Raw genomic sequence first — 25,839 nt, 5'->3', positions numbered from 1 at the left:
CTTTATGTCTCTTTTCATGTAGTCCAGGGAGGTACGTCTCAGGTCATTCACACCAGCATGGACAATGACTGAGTCATATTTGTACTTGCCTTGGAGTGACCTGAGTGCTTGTGTTATGTGGCAGATCCTAGCGCCCAACAGGCTGCTCACCGTGACCCTCTCCTTGTTCAGCCTGGTGAGCGGGACGTCAGTGTGCCTGACGATAGAGTCACCTATTACAAGTGTATCAGGTGTGTTGTTTAGTCTTAAGGGCTGTGACTGTTCGGCACACTGGCTTTGTGAGATATGTGTTGCACGTGTTTTGTTTTGGGGTAGCGGATGGTTGGGTGTCTGCTTTGGAGGTCTCTGCTGCTTAGGCAGATCTTTATTTAGAGCCTCCGAGTATGTTTTTGTGTGATTATGTGTTTGGTTTGCTGTTGTGGTAGGTCTATGTGAGACTGGAATTGTAGTGAGTGTGGTTTCCTTCTCCTCCTGACTGGTTATGCCAGTACTGAGTTGAGAGAGCTTAGCCTCCAGTTTGGCTATATGGTTGCATCTCTCACATGTGTTGGAATTTGTTGGGAGGAGGAGAGGGTTGTCTGTGTACATGAGGCAGTTGTAACATTGCCTCAAGATTCCCAGATTCACCAGCTGGACCGGAGAGGAGATTGACAACTGACCTTTGGACATGCTAGAATAATATTGGGAATTCCTTAATAATTGAAAACAAGGGCCAGTGGGGCGTGAGGTTGTAGTGCTTTTAATTTGTAGTGCTGACTTATATAATTGCTTTAGTGAGCAAGTGCCAGGTAACTTAAGTGCAATATGTTACAGGTAACGTAAATGCAAAAATGACAAACAGTAACTTTCTTTCAAGTGAAACAAGGAAATAAGTACAGTAAGCAATGCAGATATCACTAGTGATCCACAGAAGTGCTGAGAAGCCACGTATTAGGTGGAATTAGTGTTCCAGGGAAATAACAAGCAAACAAACAACAAGCATATAAACAAAGCTAGATTCAGCAGGCCTGGATCTAGTCTATACTACAGCAAACAAGGTGTACCAATTTCAGTAAGATACAGTTCAAATATTCAGGCACTATAAACCTCTAACCAGAAATTCCCAGCTCAGAAGGGCAGAGTCCAGCCTCTTCTCCCACAAGAGTGCAGACCATGAACCTTCTTAATGTAAAATAACTGGCCTGAAGCCCAAGTGCTTAAACCAGAACTAATACACTTTAAGAATAACAGACACTGGGCTCTCAATCAGCAGTTCCCAACTTAGAAGGATGAAAGCTACCTGTCCTGCCACCACAGTGCATGCCACAAACCTTCCTAATGTAAAACAACTGGTCTGAAGCCCAAGTGCTTAATCCAAAAGACTTAGAATGATAGCTACACTTTAATCAAGTTACTACCAAGCAGTAATAAATACAATTGAATACTTTAGAGAATGCCTGGATTAGTGCTCAAGTTACACAAACAAAGCTAGATCCAGCAGGCCCAAATCCAGTCTATGCCACAGCAAACAAGGCGCACCAACTTCAGTAAGAAGCAGTTCAGATATGCATGCACTATAAGCCTTTAACCAGAAATTCCCAGCTCAGAAAGACAGAGTCCAGCCTCTCCTCCCACAAGAGTGCAGACCATGAACCCTCTTAATGTAAAATAACTGGCCTGAAAGCCCAAGTGCTTAAACCAGAATTAATACACTTTTAGAATAACAGACACTGAGCCCTCAATCAGCAGTTCCCAACCTAGAAGGATGTAAGCTACCTGTTCTGCCACTACAGTGCAGACCACAAACCCTCTCAGTGCAAAACAACTGGTCCGAAGCCCAAGTGTTTAAACCAAAAGGCTTAGAATGAGTTACACCAAGCAGTAATAAATACAATTGAGTACTTTTAAGATGATGCAAAAGTAAAATAAAGTAGGTAGAAACACAAGTACAGTAAAAGCAGATGAAATTTTTTTTTTTTTGTGGCATCATTCTTGGTGAGGGTAAGATGCTACTCAAGGTCAGGGTCATACCAGCCTGGGCTACATGCTCAGAGAGCTCCTCTGTCTTTTTTCATGTAGTCCAGGGAGGTACGTCTCAGGTCATTCACACCAGCATGGACAGTGACTGAGTCATATTTGTACTTGCTTTGGAGTGACCTGAGTGCTTGTGTTATGTGGCAGATCCTGGCACCCGACAGGCAGCTTACAGTGACCTTCTCCTTGTTCAGCCTGGTGAATGGGGCGTCAGTGTGTCTGACAATAGAGTCACCTATTACAAGTGTATTAGGTGTGTTGTTTAGCCTTAAGGGCTGTGACTGTGTGGCACACTGACTTTGTGAGCTATGTGCTATGTGGGTATTGTTTCGTGGTAGGGGTTGCTTGGATGCCGGCTTTGGAGGTCTCTGCTGCTTAGGCAGATTTTTATTTAGAGCCTCCGAGTATGTTTTTTATGTGTTTGTGTTTGGTTTGCTGATGCAATAGGTCTATGTGAGATTGGATTTGTGGTGTGTGTGGTTACCTTCTCCTCCTGACAGGCTGTGCCAGTACTGGGTTGAGAGAGATTAGCCTCCAGTTTGGCTATATAGTTGCATCTCTCACATATATTTGAGCTTGTTGGGAGGAGGAGAGGGTGGTCTGTATACATAAGGCAGTTGTAACATAAGGCAGTGAGTCGAAAGACACAGGGGCCGAGTTCCACTGCATCAGAAAGTGAATTCTTTTCTAGTTTTTAAATCTTCTGTCACTCAAAGTAAAAGTCCTGAGTTAGCCACTTAAAATGTTTCTGAAGCTGTGATATTAAATCAGGTGCTTCTCTTTGCAGTGTGTCACCCAACATTCTACTGCTCATACAAGGACGGTGCAGTGGAGCAGCAGATAACGTTGGCACCTCACAGCAAGAGGCTCTCCGGTTTGATTCTTAGCTAGGGTTCCTACTTTGTGGAGTCTGCATGTCCTCCCTAAGTTCACGTGGGTTTCCTCTGGGTACTCCAATTTCTTCCCACATTCCAAAGTCATGTGTCTGGAGTATTTCTCCCTGGGCCTCCACAGAAATTAGGCTCTGTCCTAGTTGGACTTTCCAGTCAACAAATATTAAAATAAATAAAACATATGAAGAATTTGCATTTACTAAACAATGTTGCTTTTGTTAACTTTCTTCACTAGCTGAGGATGAATTAGCTCTTTTTGTGTGTGTGTGTGTGTGTGTGTGTGTGTGTGTGTGTGTGTGTGTGTGTGTGTGTGTGTGTGTGTGTGTGTGTGTGTGTGTGTGTGTGTGTGTGTGTGTGTGTGTGTGTGTGTGTTTGTGTGTGTGTGTGTGTGCGCGCGCGCGTTCATCTGTTTTTCAAGCTGGCAGCCTGATATTTTGAGCTGAATTTTAAGATATTGGCCCTCCGGTTTCCCAAACGAATGATCATTTTCTCACTGAGAATTCTGCTGATAGCAAAGGACCTTATACTGTAGTCATTGTCCGTCTGTCTGTCTGAATAAATATTATCAAAGTGGCATCCTAAGCTTCTGAATTATATGCATCACAAAGACAGCATGAGCAATGTGATTTTTGTTGGCTTTCTGTCCCATATTATTGTCTACTAACTGTATGAGGGTGAATTACATCTTCTGTTTGTTGTTTCTGTCACTGTGCTTGAAGTCTGGTTTCTAAGTATCTACCTCCTGCATTAAGACTTCCTGTTTGAAACAAGTGATGCTCATAGAAGTACAAAGCTCTATTACCCCTGGTAACTGTATTAATCAGTGTAAGTAAATGCATCCTGCATTGTTTATTGCTACCACACTGCTACAGCCGCAGTCCCATGAATCCCCTTCTCTGTCTGCCTTTTGCTGTTTGATATGCATTGGTGGACTAACACCCCTTCACTTATTCAGGCAATATATTTCATAATCCTGCCCATCTTTCCATAAAACAGAACTTCTTTAAGTCCAAACTGAAACACTTACCTCCTGTTTGTAACTTTTAACCCCCTGTCCACCATGTTTTCTCTAAATTTAGTTTTCTTGCAGTCTCCCTTTTTGATCTTGTGCCATAGCCTCCATCTGTCATAATCTCCTACATTGCCTCAGTTCAGTCATCATTCCTTTATAATTCAACCCATCCACCCCATCGATTAGCTTTGATAACTCTGTCAGCACCCTTTCTAGTGCTGCCATGTCTCATTTTTGTCAGGACTTCCTCTAGTTATGACCTGGCCAGTGACCCACAGTGTGGGCTTCAGTTCCTTGTCATGGGATATCCTATGCCTCCAAGAATGCATCCCAACATTCTCTTGGCCTTGGACACTGCCTTTTCTTCCTGTCTGTACGTGGTGGCTCTGTAGTAGCGTTACATCTGTACATGTATCTTTCTCCTGTGTAAAGTGGTTGAGTAGCAAATTTGAAATCTGTACTGCATCCTCTCATTGTTGTATCTCAGGTGCATCACTTTATATTTAGCTGTTAAATCATAGCAACCACCACATATCACCCTTCTGGACAGTTTATTTCCTTTTCCTACTAGATGGACATTCCATCAGCCACAGAGGCCTCAACACTGGGATTGTCTTGAGTGCCTGTTGTTGTGTCCACGATATACATCATTAAAATGTTGTTTGAGAAAAAAATAAGATAGAAAAGCTGCAGCATAAATAAATAGATAAAAACACGACAGCCCAAATTATAACTTCAGTGGGGGGAGACACTGTGCAGTGGCTGGAGCTGGCATTCTTCAGGGCAGCTTTCTGAATAATGCTTTGTTACTCTATTTTCAGATCCAGTGGGCCACATTCAGCAGACTGTCTGTTCCCACTTAGAGACATGTCACATCATCAGTACTATATCAGAGAGTGCAGGTGAGAGGAAGCGGTAGACACCGAGAGACGCAACACATCCAGTGCATAATAGTACAGTTGTGATGCTATCCTTGCACAGATGGAGCCTTCTGAGAGGACATCACCAGCAGAGACCAACATAAACAAACCACACAGATGATAAATAGGAAAAACTAAACAATAAAAACATCCACAGATAGATGAGAGTGATGAAGTCCCTTGTGGATGAAAGTCCTCAATAAATTTTCCTTCAAGAAGATTCCGTTTTCCTGTGGTGCCTGTCTGCGGATGTTTTTATCACCAGCAGAGACTAAGGACAATACTGAGAGCCTCCTCAGGACAGAATCACGGGTAGGGGCATAATCCATTCTAGAAGGAAGCATCTCCATTTGGGAGACTCAGTGGTTAGAAGGTTAGAACTAGGCGTGGCATGTGGTAGGGAGATAAAATAAGTGGAAATTCCATGGTGAGGAGGAACAAGTGGTGAATTTTCTGTACTGAAGAAATTCATTCTTTGAAGAGGTAGATGACTTGCCTGAGAAATGAGTCAGAGCAATGCAGAAGGAAGGGTCTGAGGAAGAGAGGAGGAAGGAAGGCTCTGAGGAAGTGGGGAACAAGTAACAAACGCGTTTGTCCATGGCATGCGTGATAATATGATACTTCAAGTTGTTGTTCTCAAGAAAGTTGGAGCAGAGGGTTAAGGCTGTGAGCTATAGTTGCTGTGGTACAGGGTTTGATTGTGTCACCCCTCAGCTGCATTCTTTGTGTGAAGGTACTTACTAGGCTGTTGTTCCATAAGGATCTCTAGAAACCTAACCTTGCATTCCCAAGAAGTTTTTAACCTTTGTAATTTAAGTATGAATTCCCCAGGGCAGAGCAGAGCAGATCGTTTTTATGTTACCGCAATCTATAAGGGACAATGGTGCTAAACCAGGTATGAATTTGTGGTTTCCCATCCATTTGTCCATATTATGTTTGACTAGATTAAGGGAAGTACTTTGATGTATGTGGAGAGAAAGATGATTCCAAAGAGGTGGTATTTGCTATGATATGTATCTATCCCACCGGCATGTTCAATTTACATTCCAGAAGAGATGAAGATCTCTTGCATGGGCGTTTATACCACCACTGGACTTGCAGATGTACAGCAGAACTGAGATGATAACTTCTACTGAGGCTGTGTAAGTGAGGCAAACATCAGTCCTCAGTAGTAGATGTGACACTAAGAAGAGGGACCAGGCTTGGAGATGGTCAGTGTAGTCTTTATGATTTAGGCCCTTGATCTTCTTGGTGAGAAAGTGGTGTGGTCAGTCAGGTTGTGTTAAGTGCTGTAACAGCTACATACTGAAGGGCATTATACTCAATGATCGGCCTAATAAGTGTCAAATACAGTGGCGTGATCACATCCCTGGGCCTAGAACCTATACACTTACTAATAAGCTGCACAATGTTTCTTACAATAGTTGATGCATGGTGATCAGACAATTTGTCGTCCACATAGGTTGCCAGTATGATTGTTACAAGTGACATACATACATTTTTTAACATCTAGTTTTAGTCCATGTTTATGACACTGGCTGTTTGTTTGAGAAAGGCCCACTTGGGGGATCTTGGTGTCCTCTGGAGAGTTTATAATGGCACCAAGTTTACAGCCACCTGCAGACTTGGTCAGTCATAAACCTTTAATATTTGCTTTGACCTTCAAAAAGTAACTAAGTTAATAGGTTTATATTAGGCTAACAGCCAGTGATCATTTATAATCCTAGGCAAGCATCCCAATTGTATCCAACAAGATTATGTGCTTTACGGGTAATTTTACAGGGTATATGTAAGCTAGGGCAAGAGAGATGTGAGAGATGGAGATATGCCCTAGAGAGAAGAGGAATGAAGGTCAGCAGGACTAAGACAGAATATATGTGTGTGAATGAGAGGGAGGATAGAGGAATGGTGAGGATGCAAGGAGTAGAGGTGGCGAAGGTGGATGAGTTTAAATACTTGGGATCAACAGTTCAGAGTAATGGGGAGTGTGGAAGAGAGGTGAAGAAGAGAGTACAGGCAGGATGGAGTGGGTGGAGAAGAGTGTCAGGAGTGATTTGTGACAGACGAGCACCAGTAAAGAGTGAAAGGGAAGGTCTATAAGAGGGTAGTGAGACCAGCTATGTTATATGGGTTGGAGACAGTGGCATTGACAAAAAGGCAGGAGTCAGAGCTTGATGTGGCAGAGTTGAAGATGTTAAGATTTGCACTGGGTGTGACGAGGATGGACAGGATTAGGAATAAGTATATTAGAGGGTCAGCCCAGGTTGGAAGGTTTGGAGACAAAGCCAGAGAGGCAAGATTACATTGGTTTGGACATGTGCTGAGGAGGGATGCAGAGTATATTGGGAAAAAGATGCTAAGGATGAAGCTGCCAGGTAACAGGAAAAGAGGAAGGCCTAGGATAAGGTTTATGGATGTGGTGAGAGAGGACATGCAGGTGGTTGATGTGACAGAGCAAGATGCAGAGGACAGGAAGAAATGGAAACAGTTGATTTGCTGCGGCGACCCCCAACAGGAGCAGCCAAAACAAGAAGAAGAAGATATGTAAGCTAGGGCAAGATTTACAGCCTCCCTCTGTTTTAGAGACATAGGTGCTAGACATGGGAGTGTATTTCCATATTCCCATGCACGCATCCAGGTTTCTGTTTTATAGGGTTAAGGAAAGGTTCTGCTTCATACTGATGAGAAGCCTGTTCCTCCATCATGTCCTATTTATGTCACAAGCAAAGTTTAAATCCCTAGATTGAGTAATTCTGATGCTATTGATTTTGCAGATATGTAAAAGGTCCATCGGAGTGAGATCCAGGGATGCCTTGTATGCAGGCATAGATCAAATGTCATCAGTCTGTAGAAAGCAGAGTATAGAGATAGAGCTTTGAGGCGATCTGCATAGGGCATGCTATTCTTTTTGTAAGTAAACTCTATAGACGTTTTAGTTGTTGCATGTGCCTGGTCAGGTACATACTGAAGTGGACATTGTACTCACTGATGGGCTCAATGAGGGCCAAATATAGTAGAAAGATGACTTCCTTGGACCTAGATGCCAGAGCCTTGCTTATAAGTTGAGCAACATAGCATCATTTCCTTACTACCTTAGACACATGTTGGTCGAAAGCCAGGCTACTATCAACATATTTACATAAATCCCTGACTACTGGTTCTACTGTAAGGGTTGTGTTATCAATGAGGTAATTCCCAAGGGTACCTGACTTCCCAAATGGCATAATTATGCATTTTTTGGCATTGAGCTTTAAGCTGTGGCTTTGGCATTAGTATTTTGTCTGTGTTAGTCCTTCCTGTAGGATGTTAGTGTCTTGGGTGGATTCTATGATCGCTTCTAGTTTGCAATCATCTATAAAATTTGTCATCCAGAGGCCCTTGACATTGCCCTTGACTTCCAAGAAGTAGATGCCAAAAGAAGCAGATCCGGTACAGAGCCCTGAGGGATCGGCCTCTTTGTGAAGGCTCTATCTAGGACCTAACATTGGGACTTATGCCTATATCTGTGAGTTTGTTTACAGTGGCCAAGTGGGGTATTGTATCAAATGCCTTAGCCAGGTCAAGGTAGGCAGTACACACCATTTTGCCCTCATCCATTGCCTTGGTGACCTTCTCAAAGAAGTTCACTAGGCTGAGTAGACATGAACTTCCCATGACAAAACCAAACTGGTTTGGATCCAGTGGTTGAAGGTTTTTTTCTGTGTCCTTATTAATGGGTCTGTAGTTCCTGGTGTCCGTTGATGGCCTGCCCTTGTGCAGAAGGATGACTGTTGCAGCTGTCCATTCCCTGGCACAAATCCTATCTGGAGGCTATGTTTAAACAGCAACTCCAGTGGTCCAAGTAGGTCATGTTTCATACCATTTAGTAGGCATCCTGGGATATTATTGGGGCCCATAACATGTTTGTAAGTACCAAGTTGATTCTGTTTGTACCCCCTAATGAGTGTATAGACTACCTGGTCCAAGGTGTTTGTGTTTACAAAGTTAAGAAATCTCTGGGCCTGTAAGTTTTGGGTCATGTAAGTATCACAGTTTGTAGTGAGGTAGTTGACATCACCCTTGAATATGGTATTGGTTGAATGATGAGGGCATCCACTAAGTCCAAGTATGAGTTATGGGATTCTTGGGTCATAGAGGGTGACTTATAGCTTTCAAGGATATGAAATGGGACTTTGACAAAGAGTTCATAAAGTCTTCTGAAGACACCAAAATCCTTTGAGAAGGCCTTTCCCAAAGAAATAACTAGTGTTAAAACCATGTTGAATCATATACTTCATCAAGCATGATTTCCCTTGTAAATATTACAGTAACATAACACTGAAAGTTGATCTTGTAATCAGGGATCTGGGAACCTATGTTGACATCAAACAGTACTTTGATCACCATGTATCCAGCATTGTAAGGAAGTCTTTTCATAGATTCATAAGTTCACAGATTAGTACTAGGCCAAGTGCCCTTGTGGGCCATTTTAAGCCTAGCCAGTTGCCCCATGTGAGAATCAAACCCTGCACCTTGTGTCTGTAAGGTAAACACCTTAACCATTATGCCAACCTCCCACCCCTTTTTCATTGCTTATATCTTTCCAAGATATCAATAAAAACTCACAAGCTAAATAGTGAACAACAAAATTAATCTGTCAGCCTAAGAAGCTTAAAAAATATCTTTCATACAGGCAGCCCTGTGCCCAGAAATCTGCTTTGTCACTATTGCAGTATTAATAACCTGTGGGATATCCTGCCAAGGATAGCCATACATTCAGCCAGCATACCAAAGTCTGGGCACCCTCCCCCATTGAAGTGCTTCCAATGTATGACCTCAGCCACAACATATGCTGTGGTACATAAAGGACCTATAGATGTAAAATACCTCCGAACTTTCTTGTTGTCAGCCAAGTCCTGAACTCTTGCTTCAGCATTAGTTGCTCAGCTGTACGGATTACACCTCTCCCTTATCATTGGGCAGTTAAATATCTATGCTTGGGACCCTCCTTTTTGTCTCTTCTGTATTCCGTAAGTTTTGTACATGTCATTAATGACAGGGAAATGTAATTGTGGGAGGCAGACTTCTCACACAGATCACCATACTGCTTATTTTGTCTGGGGAAAGAGCACAATTGCAGAGATTGCTCTGTCTGTCAAGTGTTTGTCCCAAAGACTTTGCATAGTCGTCTCTCTGCCTTAAAAATCTGTCTGGAGAATAAGATACTTAAAGCCCTTGCTCAGGGTAAGATGGCATATGAACCTTCATCATCTGACATCGCTTCACTGAAGAACAAGTCTAACAAACTTAGGGTGGAGACTTCTGCAGGGGAGTCAGGCACAAACATCTCCATTGTATCTCTTGATGAGTCCTCGGAACATCCAGATGTTTCTGCTGTTGCTGCTACCCCCATTGTCATGACCCTGTTGGAGGCTGATGTGGTGCAGGTCATTCGCATGTCTGTTACGTTTGGCTAGTCATCCATTTTGGCCAAGAAGTGGGAACCACAGCTTATTGTTTTGGAGGGATGAGACAGTATACCTCAAATCTTAGTAAGGAAAGAAATCCCAGGGACCTTGACTGAGGTACGTCAAGTCTCAAAGCCTTTGTGTTTCGTTAGAGCAGATGACAGGGTTAAGAAAAATAAAAGAATTTCTCATCTATCTATAAGGGATCCATAGCAAGAGTGTCAGGGTTTTACACCAACTTTTTAAAACAATAATTTCCCATAAACCACCTTCTTCTTTTCCTGTTTCTATTACCTCGCCTCTTTCTTCATCATCTTATCTTTAGAGGCCTAGAGAAAATTCTGAGTAGGAAGACGATTTTGATTCTTTAGCGCATTCATCCAAGTTTCATTGTCCCACTGCTTTTGCTTCTGATGAAAAGGAAACTTCATCTCCTAACTCTGCTGTGGAGGAACTTCCCTTTGGGTGCACCATCTTAGGATGACGCAACATTTTCAGTGGGCAGGTTCTCCCTTGTTAGACATACAAAAGAGGTACTATGCTCTTGTGAAAATGAGGGTGCATAAGCCTTTTTATAGGTTCATAGATAGTACAACCCCCTAAAACACTTTTGCTATTCTCCCTGTTTTGGACGCTTTGCTGGACACTTTCTCTACTGCTTCCGTTATTCCTGAGTCTCAGCATATAGTCGCTAAGAAGTCTAACAGGTTTTATAAGGTGCTGGCCTCAGTTTAGTTTCTATACAAGAATCCTGTTATTATCTCTGAGTTGTCAACCCAATATGCTGACTTGCCTGATATTTAAGTAAATGCTATTAGATCTTAAATTGTTTTGTTGCTGACTGAATTCACTAAGTAAGCAGTCTCAGTCTGACGTATTATTTCTTAGGTTTACATTTTTATTCTCAGCTGCTGTCACGATTTCTTAATATTGGCCTGGAAAATGCAGTATTGAGAATAATGTTACTCCATGACATTTGAATTATAAAGTTAAACTGGCATATCCTTCTGCTGAGAGTGAAATTTCATAAGGACAACGAGTAAAGGGAGTGTTGAGATACACAGAAAGTGCCTTATGGTCAAGAGAGCAGCTGGAAGGTGAGAAGAAAGTGATGAGATCGTTAATGTTTCCATTTACATTTGATGAGATCGTTAATGTTTCCATTTACGTTTGATGAGATCGTTAATGTTTCCATTTACGTTTGATGAGATTGTTAATGTTTCCATTTCTGTTTGATGAGATCGTTAATGTTTCCATTTACGTTTGATGAGATCGTTAATGTTTCCATTTCTGTTTGATGAGATCGTTAATGTTTCCATTTCTGTTTGATGAGATCATTAATGTTTCCATTTACGTTTGATGAGATCGTTAATGTTTCCATTTCTGTTTGATGAGATCGTTAATGTTTCCATTTACGTTTGATGAGATCGTTAATGTTTCCATTTCTGTTTGATGAGATTGTTAATGTTTCCATTCACGTTTGATGAGATCGTTAATGTTTCCATTTCCGTTTGTACCCTGAAAAGTACAGTTGTGTAAGAACTCACCGTAACAGTAGATGTCCTACTCATCACTGTTGTAGTTTTAATAACCTAGGGGATATCTTGCCAAGTGTAGCTGTACGTCAAGGCAGTATACCAAAACCTGACTGTCCTCTCGCAGTGTCATGTGTCCTCCATATGACCTCAGCGCTAACATATGCAGTTGTATATAAAGGGTGTACAGATGTAAAATACCTCAGAACTTCCTTGCTGCAGACAACCAAAGCAGACGAAGAAGAGGTGACCATATGCAGCTGTACAAATCATAAACAAGATGGAAAGGAGAAAAGAGCCCACCTCGGTCATATAAAACAAAGAGGAAATGAGGGGGGTGTAATACTGCAACAGTGATCAGTCATACATCCGCTGTTATGGTAAATTCTTACACACTTGTACTATGTTCTTCCTTGATCACTATTGTAGTATAATAACATTACAGGACATTCCCAAAGCTGTCTAATAAAAAGAGGAGGAAGTATCAACAGGGTTGTTGTCCAGAAGACATAACAAGACTGAACAAACAAACCCTGCTTTACTTAGAAAAAAAACATCAATCTTATAATGTTTTGTGAAAGTATGAAGAGATGACCAGGTGGCTGCCTCAAGAATAAATAAATCTAAAGTCCAAATGTTTGCAGAATGGCCCTGAAGAAGCAGCAGGTCTAACAGAATGAGCTTTAATAGGAACTAAAAGCTGCTCACCATGAAAGAATAACAAAATGACCATGAAAAGAATAACAAAATGACCACGAAAGAATAACAAAATAACCACGAAAGAATATCAAAAGGAAATAGCCTCAGAAATCCAAGTAGAAATTGTTTGCTTGGAGACAGGAACACACAAATTCTTTTCCTGATAAGAAACAAAAAGCTGATCTGACTTTTGGATAGATCTTGCCTTTCTCCAAATAAAATTTAAGTTGCCTACAGACATCTAGAGAATGCAAGATTATCTCCCCAGAGTTCTGTAGTGTAGGAAAAAGGTAGGGAGTTTAATGGTCTGATCCCAGGCAGGAAAAGGAGCTCTTCTGGGAGGTCTAAGATTACTAGCTCCCCTCAGGAACTGTTTCATCAAGGAGTGAGAAAAAAATGGATTGCTCAAAAGAACAATGAGCCGAAATTGCTGAAACGTGAACTTTGATTAAAGAAAAGAAAAGTCCACCATTAAGCAGTCCTGCTAAGTAGTCAAGAATGAGTGAAAGAGAAGGTTGAGAAGAGTCTTCCCCTTTAGCTAGCATCCAAGAGCAAAATCTCTTCCATTTATCTGCATAGGATTTTCTGCTGCTAGGCCTCCTGGCCTCATGAAGAACTTCAACCACCTGTTGGGAAAGATTAGGAGTATTAGCCAGGCAGTTAAATGCAGTGTTTGAAGATGAGGATGAAGGAACTTTCCCCTCCCTGAACCAACAGATCTGGTACCAGGGAAAGATGCCAAGGCTGAGCCTAGGAAAAGCTGTGAAGGAGGGAATACCAATGCTGCCTGGGCCAGTCTGGTGCTATCAGAACAGCCTTTGGTTTTTCATCCTTTATCTTTAGCAGCACTCTGGGAAGAAGAGGCAGAGGAGGGAATGCATAAACTGAGAGATTTGTCCATGGGAAGGACAACGCATCCACCCTCCAAGCTTTGTTGTGAAACTCCCTGGTGCAGAAGGTTGGAAGGAGATTATTGGTGTGAGAGGAGAAAAGATCCACTTGTGGGGTGCCCCAATGATGAGTGATGTGATGGAAAATGTCCCTGTTCAGTTGCCACTCGTGAGGATCCTGAACATGTCTGCTCAAATGATCCACCAAGGAGTTTAGCCTCTCTGGAAGATAATGAGCTATTAGATGTAACCCCATGGATGCTGCTATGGACCATAGCCTCATACTTTATTTGCACAAGGGATATGAGTGAGTCCCCCCTTGCTTGTTGATGTACCACATGACTGTGGTATTGTCTGTCCTGATCAGCAGAGTCCTAGGGTAGAGTAAGTCCTTGAAAGCCAGCAAGGCCTGCTGCACTGCCATCAATTCTTTTAAGTTTATGTGCAGATTAATATGTTGGGTGCTCCAAGTCCCCTGTATGCCCCTGCCCTCCAGATGATCCCCCCATGCAACATCTGAGGCATCTGTGGTGAGAGTCTGGCTGGAAGGCGGTGGGCAGAAAGGCAGACCCTTGTTCTGAGAACAGGCTGTCGCCCACCAGAGGAACTCCTTTTGTAGACAGGAAATCAGGGGAAGAATCAAGTCTAAGTCCTGTGTGTGCTGACACCAAAAATTCTTGCGGTACCATTGAAGTTTTCTCATATGCAGCCTTGCATATGGGATCATCAAAATACATGAAGCCATGAACCCCAGTGCTTGCAGGAATTGTCTTACAGAGAGCTGGTTCATGCTTGCCAAGGTCATGAAGTAAGTGGAAAGATCTTCTTGCTTCTGTTGAGGGAGGAATACCATCTGGGTGGCTGTATTCAGACTCGTTCCCAGGAAAACAGTCTCCCTTATAGGAACCAACTTTGACTTCTTTTCATTGAAAGTGTAACCCAAAGAGGTTAGAATGTTCTTCACAAAATCCAAATCCTTTTCTAGTTGTTCTGGGGATTTTGCTTGAATGAGACAGTCGCCCAGGTAAGGATAAATTTGAATGTTTCTCTGCCTGCAAAAAGCAATGGCTGGAGCCAGGCACTTTATAAAAACTCTGGGAGCAGTAGATAAGCCAAAGGGCAATGCAGAGAATTGAAAGTGTTGCATCCCAGCCCTGAAGCGAAGGAACTGCCTGTAACTCTCCCTTATTGGGATGTACAGATAAGCCTCCTTGAGATCCAAAGTTACCAGCCGTGAATCCTTGCCCAGCATTGGTAGTAATTGTTGAAGGGTAAGCATCTTGTATTTGGGAATCACCAGAAAAGTGTTTAGAATGGACAGATCCAGAATAGGGCACCAGGTGCCCTCTTTCTTGGGTACCAGAAAAAGCCTTGAATAAAAACCTAGGCCTGCCTGATTTGCAGGAACTAACTATATAGCTCCCATAGTCAGTAGAGAAGAAATCTAAGTTCCTACCTCTGCCCTGAGAGTTCTGGGTATATCTGGGTACCCTTGTAAAACAGGGAAGGTGTGAAAGTAAAACTTGTAACCTTGGTTTACTATATTGAGCACCCATTTGTCATCTGTGATGGTAGACCATACCTCTGCGAACCTGGCTAACCTTCCCCCAAAGGAAACCCAGGGTCCATAGAGGTAGGCACAAGAAGGCCGGAGTCATTGAGAATGTTTGCTTTGGGAAGCTGGCTTAGAACTCTCTGATTTAGCAGAAGAAGAATGCCATTGTTCAACCCTTTGAGGGGCAGAAGCCTGCCCTCTGGATGACCTGAAACCCCTAGGCCTAGAGCGACCCTGCTTGCCAGGATCAGGGAAAGACCAATTCTTGGAGGGATAATGCCTACTGAACCAAGGAGGCTGAACCTAAAGGAAATATTTCCCAGCTTGCATAGATTTTGCCTTATCCTTCAACTTCTTCAGTACCTCCTCAGCCTTATTGCCAAAAGGATTGTCCTTGTGCAAAGGAACATCCAGCAATTTAGATTTAACTGTTTCAGAAAGAGGCTGCTACCTGAGTCAAGCATGCCTTCTAATTATAGAACCAGTGGCTGCTGCTCTGCAGGAAGCCTCCAAAGTGTCAAAACCACAATGAAGTGAATGCTTATTAACTAAGGTGGCAGAATTCAGTAAGTCTTGTAAATTTTTGTTCTCCATCATGGAAGGAATATCTCCAAGTTTAGCCTTAATAGCCTGCAAAGTATGCTGCTGATACTTAAGCATGTGAAAAAGACAATTCACAGATCTAATGGCAAGAGTAGTAGAGGTATAGACTTTTTTACCCCACCTGTCCAAGGCCCTAGACTCCTTATCAGAAGGCACAGGGTTTTTATCAATAGTAGCCTTAACACCCTTGGTGCCTTCAGAAATAATTTCTGGATCAGCAGACTGTGAAAAATCCTGACATTCCCATTTAAAATGCTCCCTAAGAGTATTCAAAGTATCTCCAAAGGAAAAATCTTTTGGAGGGGAGGCAGAAGAGTCCTCAGCATCGGAATCCTCAAAGCCAGAAAAAAGATGAGAATTTCCTTCTTCACCAGCAGACATACTGGAAATTGCAGAGTCTGAGACAGACAAAACATCAGGAGATAATTCCCTAGCCCTCTTTGAAGGGGGGGGGTGAGAGACCCTAATCAGGGAAAGAAGATCACCAGCCATCCTTACCAACTGGGACTGAGCTACAGGAGGGGAGGTCGGCGCCTGCTTGTGAGTATGTTTGCGGCTGGAAGGTTTGCTAGCAATCCGGAGGGACTTGGGAGGCCTAGCAACTGCAGAAGTCTGAACTAAGGCAGTTGGTCTGGTTCTGGTCTCATGTCGAAAAGAAGAGGTGTTAGAAGCCGGTGCCTGCAAAGCGGCTCCGGACCCATCTGAAGCGGCGACAGGCGGAGGGTCTGAAGACAAAATAGCAGCCTGCGGCATGGAGGACTCTGTAAAGGTCTCGGCAGAGGCTTGCGTTTGAAAATCTGCGGACTGCATGGGATGCGAAAGCACCTCAATGACTACTGCTGTGCTGCCAACCAATTTCACTGGTGCATCATCGGAAGATTTAATCCTAGGCCTGCCGCAGTCCTTGTCTTTGCGTTTCCTAGGTATATCCAAAGTCGGGAGACCAGAAGATGCCATACCGATGAACTTAGGCCAGACTCCGAAATGCTTATACAAAATCTGAGCTCTACGGCGTATGGTACATGGGTTAAAGGAGGCACAGAGATCGCAGTTAGGGACGTCGTGCTCAAGTCCCAAACAAGTTATACAACAGGAATGGAAATCACGGTGCGGAATCTGTTTTCCACAGACAAGACAGTTATTAACTTTATCTGACATTCGTTAAAGCAAGAAAAGAGGATCCCCAACGGGGTACTTATCTGAAGGCGTCTTCAACTTGGTAGTTGGAAAGCGGAATGAAGGTAAACGGCCGACGGGCACTAGTGCAAATTGCATCTGCTTCGGGCTACGCGGCAAGAAAGACTGAGGAAATGACGTCAGCTGCCACCCTTTATACCTGACGTACTGACATCAGTTTTACAACTGGTGGCAACCAACGTCATATACAAATGACTCTGGTATTCGGGCCGACTGACAGCTACCAGGAGCCGGATAACCCATATGTGAGGACTGCAACAGTGAATACACTCGAACATCTATATTTATGGTAAGTGTACACAACTGTACTTTTCCTGATGCCCTGGACAAATTTCCCCTCCTCCTGCACAAAGGCAGCCCATCTACAGACCCCTGAAACTACAGACCCATAAGTCTCACTAGTTCATATTTAAAGCAATGAAAAGAGTTATCATGGAAATAATCAATAATGACATACAGAACCTGCAGACACTGGACCAAACCTACTTTGGTTTCATCAAGGACAGGATATGCCTACTCAGTCTGCTGGATTTCTTTGAGAAGGCCACCATAGCAATGGGCTAGGGCAAAATGGTTCACTCTGCCTACCCTGATCTGGCTAAGGGACTGGACACAATACCCCACTCAGGCATTATTAATCAACACAAAAGGTTAGGTATAAATTCTTATGTCACCCAGTAAATATCCATCTGGCTCACAAACAGGACCCAGGAGGATATAATTTGGGGGACTGCCTCTACAAAGAGGCCAGTCACCACTAGAGTCTGTCAGGAATTGGTCCTGGGATGTCTCCTTTTGGTCATCTACTTCTCTGAAGTCAAGGCCAATGTCAAAGGCCTCTAGCTGACCAAATTTGCAGAGGATTGCAAATGAGGAGCAGTCGGAGACTCTTCCACAGACACAAATATTCTCCAAGAAGGGCTGGCACAGACAAATACTGGTGTCAGAGCTGTGGACTAAAACTAAATTCCAAGAAATGCAAAATAGTATCCAGCTGTTCCTGGTAATTATCATATTGACAACACACCCCTAAGAGTCGACACAGTAGTCGGGGACTTGGGGACACACGTAGACCGTAATCTAGTCTTTGACCATCACGTGTCTACAGTAGTGAGGAAATCATTCTATGTTGTGCAAATTGTAAACAAAAATATGGCCTCTAGGTCCAAGGAGGTTATTGTTCCACTGTATTCAGCATTCATCAGACCTATCACTGAGTACAGTTCCCCCTTTGGTATGTACCTAACCAGGCACATCCAACAACTGGAATGTCCACAGAGTTTACTCACTAAAAGAATAGAGGGTGTAAATAACATGTCCTATGCAGACCACCTCAAAGCCCCATCCCTGTATTCTGTCTCCTATAGGCTGTTGAGGGGAGATCTATGCCTGGCATACAAGGCAACATCAAATCCCACTCTGACCGACCTCCTGCACATCCACAAAACAAACAGCCATTGTAAAGACTTAAACCTTGCCTGTGATATAAATAGAACCTGCTAGAGAAACAGGTATGTATCCCAAAGACTACCCCTTCTCTGGAATAGGCTCCCCATTCATGTGAAGCACAAAAATATATGAAGTCTGGCAACCACATTAAAGAATTTGTAAGAAAAATCATCAGAAACTTGTTACCCTCTGTACAGTACAAGCTTACCTGGCTAACATGGCCAGAAAAACAGCTACAATCTTCCTACTTTCAACTTTCGCCCACATTGTTCTAATTCTGATTAACCTTCTGACCTCAAAGGCAGCCCCCTCCCATTCTGATTAACCTTCCAATCTCAAAGGCAGCCCACTCCCGTTCTGATTAACCTTCCAACCTCAAAGGTAGCCCACTCCCATTCTGATTAACCTGCCAACCTCAAAGGCAGCCCACTCCCGTTCTGATTAACCTGCCAACCTCAAAGGCAGCTCACTCCCGTTCTGATTAACCTTCAGACCTCAAAGGCAGCCCACTCAACTGCCTAACACACATAAGCTGATCCACAGGCCAGAAAAATGCCTCATATAAATCAGCATACTTCAGACGTGCTCCCCAAACAGAATACTTCATTCCCCTGACAAGTGCCCACTATAGATAACCATGTCAAACAGTTCTGTAGTTGACTCCGTATTCTCCTATGTCTCCAGAATGTGGAATTTAGTACCTCTAACTACCACACAAATCAGCAGTATAAAAGCCTTTAAATTTCAACTCAAACTCCACCTAATGGACTCCTGGTTTTGCTTTTGATCCACCCCTGGATAAAAATACATCCCTTCTATCGTAATTGCTTGACTTCCTTTTGTCATTTTAAGTACCATGCCCCTGCCGCCATCTTATATCACATTCTCTATATGCATGCCTTCTTTTCACTCCTATCTTTAATCCTGCTCTAGCACTGTTTTACAAATTGCTCTTCTAAACTGCTGCCTCCAACGGATACGATCTCTTATATGTGCAGATGGAATAATGATGACAATCTTTGTGTATAGTGTATATTTATACTGTACATATTAAGCTTCGTTGTTTAATCCTATTTCTGTATATTTATATAGTATATATTTAGTTGTGTTCTCTAAGTCCACTATGTGCAGCCTTGTCACATATTGTTTATTGTCTGGATTCTTGTTGCTGGGGCTTTTCTCCTTGAGGCTCCACCGAAAAATGGGTGTCTGTATGTGTCCAGCCGGACTATCCTGGTAAACAAATGTTTATAAACAAATAATAAATATTTTAGGCCTCTTCTCTTCGTGGAAAGATGAAGTCTATCTTTCTTACCTGAGTTTGTGTTCCTCAGGCCTGTATCTGTACTCTGTATGAAAGAGACTGGAATTTCCCTTTGGTCCAGCTAGAATTGCACACAAACTTTCAGGAAAAATTGCAGAAAAAAAAAACCCTTCAAGTAGCAATGTGTTAATGGTGTTGTATGCCCTGTTCTTTGCCATCGTATAATAGTACAAGTCATACTACCTCTGTAACAGGGTTAAAAAAGTCTGCAGGTAGTTTTTTAAGGGCTAAGTAGTTGCACGCTAGGAGTGAAGTATGATTGCCTCCCTCAATCATGTCAAAGGGAATAAAATTAGCAGCCTGTTATTTATGCAGCCATTTATAAAAATAAGTGTTTGGTTTCTGTCTTGCGTCAGTGGTTTCTTTGCTGCTGTAATGTATGAACGAATCCTTGATGTAAGGTAATGTATGAACGAATCCTTGATGTAAGGCTGTGTAGATGCCATTTTCTTTTCTTAGAGTTTAGTAAATTTGTGTCACTGTTTTACAGGTATGTCAAAACCCAGCGCCACACAATTCAGATCGACTACATTGACTACATGGATGAAATTGCTGAAATACTTGGTGTAAAAACAAATATGCTGAAGCTGCTTCTTCGCAATCCAGTTCTCGCTTGGAAGGTTTTCTTTGGTCCTTGTACCCCATATCAGTTTCGCCTGACTGGTCCAGGCAAATGGGGTGGAGCTGAGAAGGCAATCATGACACAGTGGGACCGGGTTGTCAAGCCAACAATGACTCGGCCTGTCAAAGCACGGCAGAGTTCTTTTCCTGTGTTATTGGTACTGTCTGTTTTGATTCTGGTGGTGGCTTTCTTCCTTTTTAATTTACTGCCTCTGTATTGATTGCCAAGAGTCTATTAACTTGCCATTGTTTAATACTGTTGATTATTGTTATGAGTTTCACATTTCCTGTTACCTTGAACTGCATGCACTGTCTTCTGCAGGTGGTAACTGATTTGACATTGTCAGCACTCTCATGGAACCTTCTTCCCAGAATTCTAAGTGTATATGTCACATGGAGAAATGTTAGCCAATAGGAGCATTACTTGAATGCTTGACAGAATTCTGCACTTTCCTCCACTGTATCCCCAGGTACTTTTCCTGTCATTCTGTCTGTTCTGCCATAATTATATACTTTATAATTCTTTTCTACAGAAGAAGACCAAAATGTGCCTGACCCCATGGTGTACAGCTATATTACCAGTGTTTGATTAGTGTTAGTGACTTGGGTTATGAAGGGATATGGCAGGGTTTACACATGCAAGGAAGTGTTTCCCACTGACATCATACCCAGCATCTGTATATCGTGTTTTATAGGAGCAAAGGCAGTGAATTCTCAATGTTTTCTTCAGTGGTACTGCTGGAGTAGATCCCACTTCCAGTTCTTTTATCTCTATTAAAATATTTAGAGTTTGATTTCCGTGTTTCTAGTAACTGCTTTTGTGGCCGCAACCAGAATTAAACTTAACAAGGTCTTACTATGTCTAGACAATTCAAATCCTGTATCCCAGCTCAAAAAATCATTTCCTTTGTTACACCTATTTGCTCACCCAATATTTCTAACAGAGTACTCTGTAGGGAATTTTTAAAATCTGCTAAATCATTACACTCCCAAAATGTATGTTCCCAGTTACCTCTTTCTTAAGCATCACACCTCCATCATTTGCCATCTACCTGAAGAAATCTTTTTTGGAGTCTGTTTGGCTATAAAACTACCCATGCAAACAATCCCAAGCAAAAATCCTAAGTCTGCCAGACTTTGCTGCATATTTTGGAGCTATACATATGTCCTCTCACTGAAGCTGCTTTGTAAGGTATTAAACAGGATATCAGGTAGGGGTTTTATAATTTGCTTATCAGTGTAATGCTGTGTGCTGATATCACTGTGGTTCTCTGTCACACACCTCCTGCTTAACTATTTTGACTTTACATAAATAAATAAATAAATAAATATCTTCTTTGTACTATTTGAATAGCTCATCTTCTGTTGCTCTGACTCACTGTGTGTCCCTGCCGCCATCTGTTTATTGCCTCCATATAATATTGCAGTATAGCAGTGTTTATCTCTTTTTCTTTCCTTTTTGAGCTTTTGAATATCACATCAGTCATCGTCCCTTAAACAGCAGGAGGTCTGCCACAAGGCCCACCTCTGTGAACTTTGTCACTGAGATTATTGCCGTTATGTAGTCTAATCAAGTTTGTCATGAAGAGCCTTGTTATATATTGCCTTTAACTAGTGAGATATGTGCCTGCCCTGTCCTGGAAGGTGGTTCTGACATTCTCCTCAAATGAGTAGTCCTTACAATATGAGGACCAAACTGGCCACTGTCCTTTCACGTGACCATTAGATAACACTGTGTAAGCCAGTTACAGTGTATACCTAACTTTGAAGCCAGTTACATTGTATCCATAACTTCTGGAAGCCAGTTATGTTGTATCCCTAACTTCTTGAAGCCACTTACATTGTATCCCTAACTTCTGGAAGCCAGTTATATTGTATCCCTAACTTCTTGTTGTCTGCATTCAGTAAATGAAAGCAAACCCTACTGCTTTGAGTCTCCATGCTAACTGCTGAGCACAAGCTATAAACTGATTTTTTTCAGTAATAAATGGCCTGAGAGTGACCATAAATCTATACTTGGATGTGATAACATATATCAAAACTTGTGCAACTGTAATTTTGTCACACTAATAATGCTAACATGTTGATTTAGTCCTGTGGGTGCACTAGAGTTCAATTTTAATCGCCACACTAACTCTTTAAATTCAAGCCCATTTTCTCAATTTCCAATAAATTGATCACTAATAATTTTGTCTAGTACTGAAAAATCAAACTTACGAAAATTTTCACAGCCAGCAGTATTGGACATATCCCACAAAGCATCCCTACCACCTGCCCTCCACCTAGTATCTCAAAGAAGCAGGTCACAAATGCTCTCTCCAAAGCCAAAAACACAGCCTCTATGAGACCTGATAATATCCTAGGCTGCATTCTAAATGGATTAAAACAGGAACTTACCTGCACCATTGGGTGCTCGTTTTAACCACAGTCTAAGCACTGGTTTTGCACCTACTGATGGAAAACAGCAACCGTCATTCTGTTACATAAAGGAGGTGCCTCCACTGGCTCTGGGAACTATAGACCCATAAGTCTGATCAGCCTAATCTGCAAAGTTATGGAAAGAATAATCATGGTTCTTATCAACAAAGATATAGGAGGCCTCCAAATGCTTGACCCAACCCAGTATGGCTTTGTTAAAGGGAGATCCTGCCTCTTGAACTTGGCGGACTTCTATGAGGCAGTCACCAAAGCCCTGGATGAAGGCACATCTGTGCATACGGCCTACCTGGACCTGACCAAGGCTTTTGACACTATTCCCCACTCAGGCATCATTGATAAACTTACCCAGCTGGAGATCAACGTGTATATTGTCAGGTGGGTTGCAAACTGACTCACCGATAGAACTCACACAGTCAAAATAGGTGACTCTACCTCCACCAGCAGACCCATAGTCAGTTGTTTTCCACAGGGATCGGTGCTGGAGCCCCTATTGTTTGGAATGTACTTCTAGGATGTACAGGCTAAAACAAAAGGCCTATGGCTGACAAAGTTTGCTGATAATTGCAAACTGGGGGCAGTTATTGAGTGCCTAAACAATGTCAACATCCTACAAGAGGGACTTACACAGACAAATGACTGGTGCCAAAGTCATGGGCTAAAACTCAATGAAAAAAATGTATTATCCCCTTCAGTAAGGACAATGTCCCTGCAGATTACCACATTACTAACAACACCCTAAGCATGCAATCAGTGGTGAGAGATTTGGGCACGCAGGTTGACAGCAACCTCCCTTTGACCACCATGTCTCCACAGTGCTATGAAAGGCTTTTTACATCACCCACCTCATAAGTAAGGACATTACATCCAAAACAAAAGAGGTTATAACCCGCAGTACTCCTCACTCATCAGGCCAATAATAGAGTACAATACTACCTGTGGTATGCACCTTGCCAGGCACCTGCAGCAACTGGAAAGACCTCAAAGGTTTCTTACAAAGAAAATCCAGGGTCTTCAGCACATGCCATACATTGACAGACTGAAATCACTGTCACTATACTCTGTGTCTTGCAGACTACTCAGAGGTGACCTCTGCTTTGCATATAAAGCAATCTCAGCTCCTGCTGTAATGGAAATGCTGCACATTCATAAATCAAATGGTATAAGAAGCATTCACTCCAGGGAACTCAACCTGGTATGTGACATCAACAGGACTTGTTGGAGAGACAGATATGTCTCACAGAGGTTACCTCTTCTCAGGAACAAACTTACCATTCAGGTGAAACAGAGCCCCTCACTCACCCTATTTAAGTGTAATATGGATGATAGGATGGGAAACCACAAATTCACTGCAGAAGTTTCACCTTTGTCCGTCTTGGACACGGGCAGTAGTTGTTGACATAGTTCCACCTTAATACCTTTATATTCTTGGGAAGAGGGGCTGTACTTCTGGGCTTGTAAGGGCCCTAGGGCCATTAGCCTGGTAACCTCCTGTGATCCTATGATTCTATTATCAGTGTGTTAAAATTACAGGTACAGACGCTTTGATACACTTTATTACATCCAAGTGTGGATTTATGTAACTATGTTATTGTGTTTTTGTGGGATTGGGTGAGGTTGTTCATAATTGCAATTGATAGCTGGTTGTTAGAAAAACATTTTATATTTTATTGAAATGTAAGAAATTATATTATATCACTTTAAATGGGTAGATTAATAGGTTAATGAGATGGCAAGTTACTAAAATTGGAACTATTTAAATTATTGTATTATGATAGCAAAATGATTTGTAAGAAATCTTTACTCATGAGAAGAAAGGGGTATTTTAAGTGTTCATTCAGCTTGGTAGTCTTGTCAAAGTGCCCATTCAGCTTGAAAGCTGCTGTGTTTTGTAAGGTTTCTGCTTAGTCTGGAAAACACACTGTTTTCATGGGGTTTCTGGGTGTATCTGTGGGGAATAACACCAAAGAGCTACTGCAAAAGCTTGTATATCAACCACAATGCCAAGGGAATTTTGTGTGGACACATCAGGAAGAGAGGTTCATGGGAGACACATTACCTCATTTAGACAATTAGTAGATGGCAAGACAAAAGAGTAAGGTAGCAACAGAATCTTTTAAAGCTAAAAACAAAACTAAAATCAAATCATAGAAACTGTTATTTTTCTGTTTTAACCCTTTTGTGTAGCACAGGATGCAAGATGACTGCTAAAGCACCCTACAGTATATTTTGTGGCAGATTTGTGTTCTTTTAACCTAAAAGGACCAGACTTCCATATATATGTATATGTACAGGTCTAGTTCTAATAATCGAAAGCTGACTTACCCGAAGACAACTTCACTGAGACGAGAACACTGAACCATTACTTTACCGAATAATCACACTACCAAAGTTTTTAACAGGGTAAGTATGCACTTGGCCAACATGGGGAAATTTGCCCTTTTCCCCACTGTAGTGTGATCCCGGAGTTGGTATATTTATTTAGGAGGGTGCGGGGCATAGCTGCACACTTGGGTAGGTTTGGCATATTGCGATGTTTTTCTCGTTCCATGTTATCCGAGTACATACTTACCCTGTTAAAACCTTTGGTAGTGTGATCATTCAGTCAAGTAATGTTTTTTTCATCTCAGTAAAGTCGTCTTTGGGTAAGTTGGGTTTTGATTATTAGAAGTAGACATATGTACGTACTGACTTACATACACATATTTCAGACACGAGAAATAATGCTCTTCTTGCTTGTCAATATACCAGAAAAATCATTCCCATAATAAGTGTCCAAGCTGTTCTTAAGATTATCTAAACTAGGATTTGCTTTAATATAATTTGGTTGTCTATTCCATGCATCAACTATTCTGTCAGGGAATCAGTTAGTAAATATCTCATTCCTATATGATCTGCCACATAGGTTTTCTAATGCTTGTCTGTTATTCTATGATAACCCAAAACATTCCAAGAACTGGTTGTCTCTAAAAGCAGTGTATATCCGAATAATGTCATCTGTTTAATATCTGTAGGAGACACTGTACAGGTTCCGATATTGTAATCTTTCATAACAATCTAAACTTTTACATCCATGGATGTTGTCATTCTAGTTGGTTTGTATTCTTTCCACTTTGTTCATGCTAGTTTTCATACAATGTTTCCACACTGTTATTCCATACATGTCTGGGTCTAATGTAGTTTGCAAACAATGAATTCATCATTTATGATTTCCTAGGCTTTATACTTTTTTATACAGCCTATAG

The 25,839-nt window shown here is 42.0% G+C and overlaps 1 protein-coding gene across 1 annotated transcript in view; it reads left to right on the top strand.

Moving 5' to 3' along the window:
- The window catches only part of LOC122813115 (flavin-containing monooxygenase 5-like), a 589,830-nt gene extending 568,742 nt beyond the window's left edge, over window positions 1–21,088 (top strand). The window contains exon 9 of the mRNA XM_044085248.1: window positions 20,028–21,088. Coding sequence (XP_043941183.1) covers window positions 20,028–20,379 — 352 coding nt within the window. The 3' untranslated portion in view covers window positions 20,380–21,088. The remainder of the gene's footprint in view (window positions 1–20,027) is intronic.
- Window positions 21,089–25,839: the final 4,751 nt, after the last annotated feature.

The sequence above is a fragment of the Protopterus annectens genome, chromosome 10.part0, assembly GCF_019279795.1.
Source record: "Protopterus annectens isolate FY-2018-M chromosome 10.part0, PAN1.0, whole genome shotgun sequence".
Classification (NCBI taxonomy): Eukaryota; Metazoa; Chordata; order Ceratodontiformes; family Protopteridae; genus Protopterus; species Protopterus annectens.
This window is presented reverse-complemented; position numbering and strand designations above follow the sequence as displayed.